The sequence below is a fragment of the Denticeps clupeoides genome, chromosome 9 (genome assembly GCF_900700375.1).
Source record: "Denticeps clupeoides chromosome 9, fDenClu1.1, whole genome shotgun sequence".
Taxonomy (NCBI): domain Eukaryota; kingdom Metazoa; phylum Chordata; class Actinopteri; order Clupeiformes; family Denticipitidae; genus Denticeps; species Denticeps clupeoides.
Window position 1 is genome coordinate 16,799,591 of NC_041715.1, and position 7,031 is coordinate 16,806,621.

The window sequence follows — 7,031 nt, forward strand, 5'->3', positions numbered from 1 at the left end:
CAAATAGCTGCCAGGAACCCACTGCCAAGGAGAGGCAACAAGCAGAAGAGATTTTTTTGAAACACAAGGAATGGACATTAGACCAGTGGAAATCTGTGCTTTGGTCTGATGAGTCCAAATTTGAGATCTTTGGTTCCAACCGCGGTGTCTTTGTGAGATGCAGAAAAGGTGAATGGATGGATTCCACATGCCTGGTTCCCACTGTGATGCATGGAGGAGGACGTGTGATGGTGTTTTGCTGGTGACACTGTTGGGGATTTATTCAAAATTGAAGGCACACTGAACCAGCATGGCTACCACAGCATTCTGCAGAGACGTGCCATCCCATCCGGGTTGCGTTTAGTTGGACGATCATTTATTTTTCAACAGGACAATGACCCCAATGACACACCTCCAGGCTGTGTAAGGGCTATTTGACCAAGAAGGAGAGTGATGGAGTTCTGCAGCAGATGACCTGGCCTCCACAGTCACCGGACCTGAACCCAGTCGAGATGGTTTGGGGTGAGCTGGACCGCAGAGTGAAGGCAAAGGGGCCAACAAGTGCTAAACACCTCTGGGAACTCCTTCAAGACTGTTGGAAAAGCATTTCAGGTGACGACCTCTTGAAGCTCATCGAGAGAATGCCAAGAGTGTGCAAAGCAGTAATCAGAGCAAAGAAACTAGAATATAAACCATGTTTTTAGTTATTTCACCTTTTTTTGTTAAGTACATAACTCCACATGCGTTCATTCATAGTTTTGATACCTTCAGTGAGAATCTACCAACGTAAATGGTCATGAAAATAAAGAAAACACATTGAATGAGAAGGTGTCCAAACTTTTGGCCTGGACTGTATATATAAGTGTGTGTGTGCATTTAATAGGTAGGTAGTAGCCTAGTGGGTAGCACACTCGCCTATGAACCAGAAGACAACTACCATTGTGTCCCTGAGCAAAACCCTAAATTGCCTCAGCGAGACTGTCCCTGTAACTACTGATTGTAAGTCGCTCTGGATAAGGGCGTCTGATAAATGCCATGGTCAACATCCACCGTGATACTGGAACAGGACAGAGACGCCATTTCATGGATATAGCGCCATCTTGCGGGGTCCAGGGGTGCAGCGCGGTATACAGTCTTTGTACATGGGTTGTCAAGGAGTGAATGGATTCACAGGATCTGCTCCATTATCCAGACAATAATATTAATAACAACAATAATAATTTGTATCATTTGAATTATTATTATTTTATTAGTAATAGTTGTTGCAACACATGTTGGATTGCATAGGCCCGTGGAATTACCCCATCATAACTAATGCAAATATTTTACAATTCTCCCGCACTACAGATTGATGTTTGGATCGTTATATTTGCTGAATAAGATGAGGGAAAAAAACACAACTCGCAACTATTTTATATTCGTTTACCAACAAGCCAGAAAGTTTGAGGCGCCGCGCTGACGCCTGCAGCCGCGCCGCGGTCGCGGAGTCACATGAGCCGCGACAGGCCGCCATACTGAGCACGGAACAGGCAGCGACACGCACCTGGCGTCCGGGGTACGACCGCTTTTTATATCTCTTTCATTCCACCTCTCGCTTTTACTTCAGGAAGGCGACCGGCCTGCGCCGTCGGTAAAAAGAAAAGAAAAGCATGCGCCGAAGTCGGGCTCGTCCCCGCCTCGGATGTAGCCTCTTAGCATCGCGGAGCCTGGCGCTTCACCGTCCGGCCGTGAGGCGCGCCGGGTCCCGGTGAAGTGGTTCGGCGACCCTGCGACGCGTCGCCGGACTTTCAGCATTAGTGTCGCGTTTCGGCGCGACAGCGGCGTTCGTGTGAAGCGCAAGTTCGTACTGTAGCGTTCTGCTAACGTTGGCTAAAGTTCAGCCGATGGCCGTGAACATTTGGACCGGCTCCCCACGTCTGACTAAAGGCCGGGGCAACAAACCAAGCGATTAAAAAATATATATATATATATATTTATTTTTCTTAACTTGTATTTTTAATGTGTTTTTGCCCTCGTGTCTGGTGAGAACCGAGCCGCCTGCTACCAAATACGGAAAAGATCCACAGGGTAAATGATCGATAATTAATCGATATAGATAACTATCGTGTGGCGCGCCTCGTACAGTGATCGGTTACCTTTGATGTGCATTCGTGTAAAATTCTACACGATGTCTGGTTGTGTTCATGTTTTTTTTTTTTTACTCGGTAATTGTGTTCCAGCCACTCGCGTTACGATGGGCAGCGTCTCGAACCGCTTGAAGGCGCTCATGTGACCCCGAGGAGCGAGCAGCACATGACCCGGAGCAGCTGAGCCAGGAGGGTGAGGAGGGTGAGTCCTTCTGCATGAAAGGCCGCTCCATCTTGAACGTGAAGCGTTTGTGGAGCGCTGCAGCACGGCACAATGTGACGAAACGAAACCCAACCCATCACCCTTGGTGAGCGGTGTGTGGGGACGGTGGCACTTTGGCGGGTCGGGATTCGAACCGGCAACCTTCTGATTACGGGGCCACCACTGCCCGACAGTGAGTCTCGCGCAGCCGCATCAGTCTGTGGTTGGTGCTTTAAATAATCAGCTGTGCAGCGGGGAATTCCAGACAGGGAAAGTCGGGGAATGTTGTTATAGCAGCCATTTACATTTATATTTAAGGCATTTGGCAGGCGCCCTTATCCAGAGCGACTTACAACGTGCTTCCATGTTACCAACGATGAAGTGATCACCGATGGTAACATGGAAGCCAAAACCTGATGTGTGTTCCAAACCTCTCCCGTGCATCTTCCTAGTTCCTCACACTCGTGCATTAACAAAATGTACATTTCAACATATTTGGCTTGAAAATGAAGAATTGAACGACTGGCCGACGCAAAGTGAGTGATAAAAGGTACATGTTGAGGTTTCGGTTTCGTTCCATTCTCCCCCAGCGTACGGCCCGAACTGGCGCAACAGAACGTTGAAAGATGCTGCGCTTCCATGACGCTCGTGCTAGATAACGTGCTCCTGTAACTGCTGAGTTTAGATTTGGTTCTTTAGGGTTTCACTTTCTCAGTCTCTCATCTCAATTGCAATGGGTGGTAGTGGCCTAGTGGGTAACGCACTCGCCTATGAACCAGAAGACCCAGGTTCAAATCCCACTTACTACCATTGTGTCCCTGAGCAAGACACTTAACCCTAAATTGCTCCAGGGGGACTGTCCCTGTCATAAGGGCGTCTGGTAAATGCTGTAAAGTAGTGCTGCACGATTTATCTAATCGCAATCGTAATTGCGATGTCAGTCTGTGCGATTACATGAACGCAAAAAGCTGTGATTTAAAAGATTAGTACATGGATTGGATCGGCAACATATCCGATCCATTCTCTCAAAGTTTGCGAGCTGACTGAAGTCTCACTTCAGTCGGATGTGACGTGTTTGGTCACATGACTTTCGATTCGGAGACATATGGTTAGACGCCGCATCGTACGTCAACGTCGCCGCCATATTGCGATAGGCTCTGCTGTGGCATGAAGCATATACATGTCTATGGAGAGAAGTGCATAGAAATGCCTCACTCTTGTGCTGCTTGGGGCTGTACGCTCCAAACCAGATCCCGGGGGATTACATTTCATAGGTAAGGCTGGACAATTGTTTTGAATATATTTGGCCATTATAAAATCCCATTTTATTAGTCTTAACCTTAGCTAAGCTAGGCTAAGCTAGCGAAGCTATGCATTCCTGTGTTCAAGTCAGCCTCCAAACAACGTTTTGGCTAAACGTAGGCATTAACTATTTAGACTGTTCTTAGCTGTTTAGTTAACTTTTCTCAAACTTTGAAGGTTTCCTAAAGAAATTTTAGCCTCCAAACAACGTTTTGGTTAAACGTAAGAACTATAATATGGGATTTTATAATGGCCAAATATAATCAAAACAGTTGTTTAGCCTTACCAGGGTTTGACGTTCGACAGTAATGTAAAAGAGTTTTTTGTGATTTATTTAATTTAGTAGAATATTGTATTTTGAAAGCACTGGGCATTTCAGGTTGTTATAAGTAGTTTGTATGTTTCACTTTGAAATTAAACATTTCACTATTAGTATGCGAATTTCATTGATATACAAGCAAGGGTAATATTGATCTCAATAATCGCAATATGTCTTTTTCCCCAAATCGTGCAGCCCTACTGTAAAGCTTACATGCATGTCTCCCTTCTCTAAAATCCATTAACTTTCTTTCTTTTCTTTTTTTTTTAACAATTAAGCCTTTTGGCATCCTTTTTGTCTGCATGATTAAATGAATGGACCTTTTTCTTTCTTTCTTCCCAGTCCGCTTATTGTGCAGGAAGGCACTGGTCATTGCGATGGCTTCCAAGTCGTCCCTGCTAAAAGTCATTCTGCTTGGAGATGGTGGGGTGGGCAAGAGCTCCCTCATGAACCGCTATGTCACTAACAAGTTCGACACCCACCTGTTCCACACCATCGGCGTGGAGTTTCTCAACAAAGACGTGGAAGTGGATGGCCACATGGTCACGTTGCAGATCTGGGACACTGCGGGGCAGGAGCGCTTCCGCAGCCTGAGGACTCCTTTCTACCGCGGCTCCGACTGCTGCCTGCTCACCTTCAGCGTGGACGACAGCCAGAGCTTCCTCAACCTGGGCAACTGGAGAAAGGAGTTCATCTACTACGCCGACGTCAAGGAGCCCGAGACCTTCCCCTTCGTGGTGCTGGGCAACAAGCTGGACGTGACCGAGCGACAGGTCTCCACCGAGGAGGCGCAGCAATGGTGCCAGGAGAACGGCAATTACTCGTACTACGAGACCAGCGCCAAGGACGCCACCAACGTAGCCTCCGCTTTCGAGGAAGCAGTCAGACGGGTGCTGGCTATGGAGGACAGGGCGGAGCACCTGATCCCCACAGATACTGTGAACCTGCACAGGAAGCCCCGCTCCAACACCACCTGCTGTTAAACCAATGAAAGCGCCTGACACTCAGGCTTTTAGCACGTGGGACGCACACTAATGAGAACTGGTTTGTTCCGCTCGCTGACATTCCATTAAACTTAAGATAAAAGTGTTTGGCTCTGGATTTGCCTTGAGAGGATGAGAGGATGACAGGTAGTTTTTGTTGAGTGTAAACTGTTGATTTAGACTTTGAAATTACTGTGCAACGTCTGAATTAATGTTAGATTTTGTTCTAAGCACTATATTCTAATATTTGTAACGATTATTGCAATAAATCTATTTTAAATAATTGAACACAACCTGCTGTAAATATATGCATAAAAAATGCTGTTTGGTGAAAGGGTTCATTACACTGTGTCTGAGAGTTCAAAACTAAATTATGAGTGGGTTATAAAAGTTCCATGAATAATTTTAAGATATGCATATTTATACAATGACTGATATTTGAAAAACGTCTTTTTACTTTCTACCCAATGCACAACTGTTCATAAGAGACGATTAAAGCAGAAATAACACAAACCATGACCTGACTTGTTTGTTTTTTGTAAGTAATGTTCTTATTTATAGTGTTCAGACCCCCCCCCTCAGATTTTTCACTCTTATATTGCAGCTATTTGCTAAAATCACTTTTTTGTTGGAAATTGTTTGCCATTTAATTTTAATAAAACATACTAATGTCACAAGCTGTTATTAGTGCCTAATATCTACTTAGATTAGATACAACAGTCAGCTCCAGTGCCTCTCGCATATTGAGTGCCTCAAGGTTCTGTTCTTGGACCTCTTCTCTTTTTGTACTTACTTCCTCTAGGTTCAATTCTTCAAAAATATTGCATTCCATTTCTTTGCCAATGACAGTTACTACGGTGTATTGCAGAAATTAAGGCATGGCTGGCACTGAATTTTAATGAAAAAAAAACAGATCATGTTGTTTGGAGTAAGTGATTAGTTAAAATTGGCTTGGGTTCTTTAAATCAACACTTGACACATGCACCGGAAGAATTGGGGTATCATTTCAATCGAATTGACATTTGCTGCTTCAAGACTTTGTAGCAAAATGCCCTTGAACGGCTTTTAAATCTGTGGGAGATGTTGGTTTTACTGTTTTATTGTTGTATTCATTGTCTCTCTTCTTTTTCTCGGTGTACACCACTCTGGTCAACTGCATTGTTTTAAAGTGCTTTTTAAATAAATTTGAATTTGAACTTGAAATTGCTTGCTAGCAATCATCCTGTGCTCACAGAAGATGCCCGTCAAAACCCAGGTTATCGTATCCTTTTACAGCATTTATCCGACGCCCTTATCCAGAGCGCCATACAATCAGTAGTGACGGGGACAGTCCCCCTGGAGACACTCAGGGTTAAGTGTCTTGCTCAGGGACACGATGGTAGTAAGTGGGGTTTGAACCTGTGACTTTGTGAGCTTTTGGTTCATAACCCACTAGGCTAGTACCACCCTAGTCTTTATTCTTCATGTATCCTATACAAGCAAGATGAGTTCACAATCCTATATAATCAGCATTTAAAAATATGTGATTAGACTGACACTGACAAATACACACTTAATATTGCACAGACCATTACACCTTTATTATTAAAGTCATTTGCCAAAATTAGATTAGAAGGGTCTTAAAAGTAAGACAAATGTGTGTGAATCAGCTACAAAGCTCTGTGCTGCAAAGCTCTACGTCTAGTGCTTTTAATTTCACTTGCACAGAAAATGAATACAACTCATAAGATAATTATTAGAAGTTACTTATCATAGGAATAAAGCTTCAGTCTTCTGTAATAATGAGAACAGTTGCAATCAAGGTGAAATTTGCTGCAAAAGCTCATTCCATTCAAGAAAATGTGCAGTGCACTGGGCTCCAGAATGGCAGATGATGGCTTGTTATCAGATTGTTTTTCAGATAACAAGCATTTAGTTCCTAAGACCTTGTTGGATACGTGAATAGCTCTTTGTAAAGCACACAATTATCTGAATGAAGGGAACAGACGGTGAAAAGAAACTTAGATACCAGTTGATCTCTCAGACAGACTGTCCATCCGTAATCAATTAGTCCCAGATTAGGCTCATTTGTGTGTAGATTGTGTGTAGACAGTACATTGTAAAAGAACAAACAATAATAA

The 7,031-nt window shown here is 43.9% G+C and overlaps 1 protein-coding gene across 2 annotated transcripts; it reads left to right on the forward strand.

The window, feature by feature from the left end:
* The first annotated feature begins 1,419 nt into the window (after positions 1-1,419).
* On the forward strand, positions 1,420-5,424 carry rab9a (RAB9A, member RAS oncogene family). Of its 2 annotated transcripts, none has more exons than XM_028991168.1 (3): positions 1,420-1,534; positions 2,199-2,307; positions 4,271-5,424. In XM_028991168.1, exon 3 carries the CDS (start codon positions 4,306-4,308, stop codon positions 4,909-4,911), a length of 606 nt encoding a protein of 201 aa, XP_028847001.1. In that variant the 5' UTR covers positions 1,420-1,534; positions 2,199-2,307; positions 4,271-4,305; the 3' UTR covers positions 4,912-5,424. The 2 variants fall into 2 exon arrangements, with proteins under 2 accessions (XP_028847001.1, XP_028847002.1); XM_028991169.1 differs by lacking the exon at positions 1,420-1,534 and adding an exon at positions 1,561-2,046.
* Positions 5,425-7,031: the final 1,607 nt, after the last annotated feature.

Excerpts from the sequence above, each read along its gene's own strand:
- rab9a (XM_028991168.1), top strand. The coding sequence starts at position 4,306 with ATGGCTTCCAAGTCGTCCCTGCTAAAAGTCATTCTGCTTGGAGATGGT.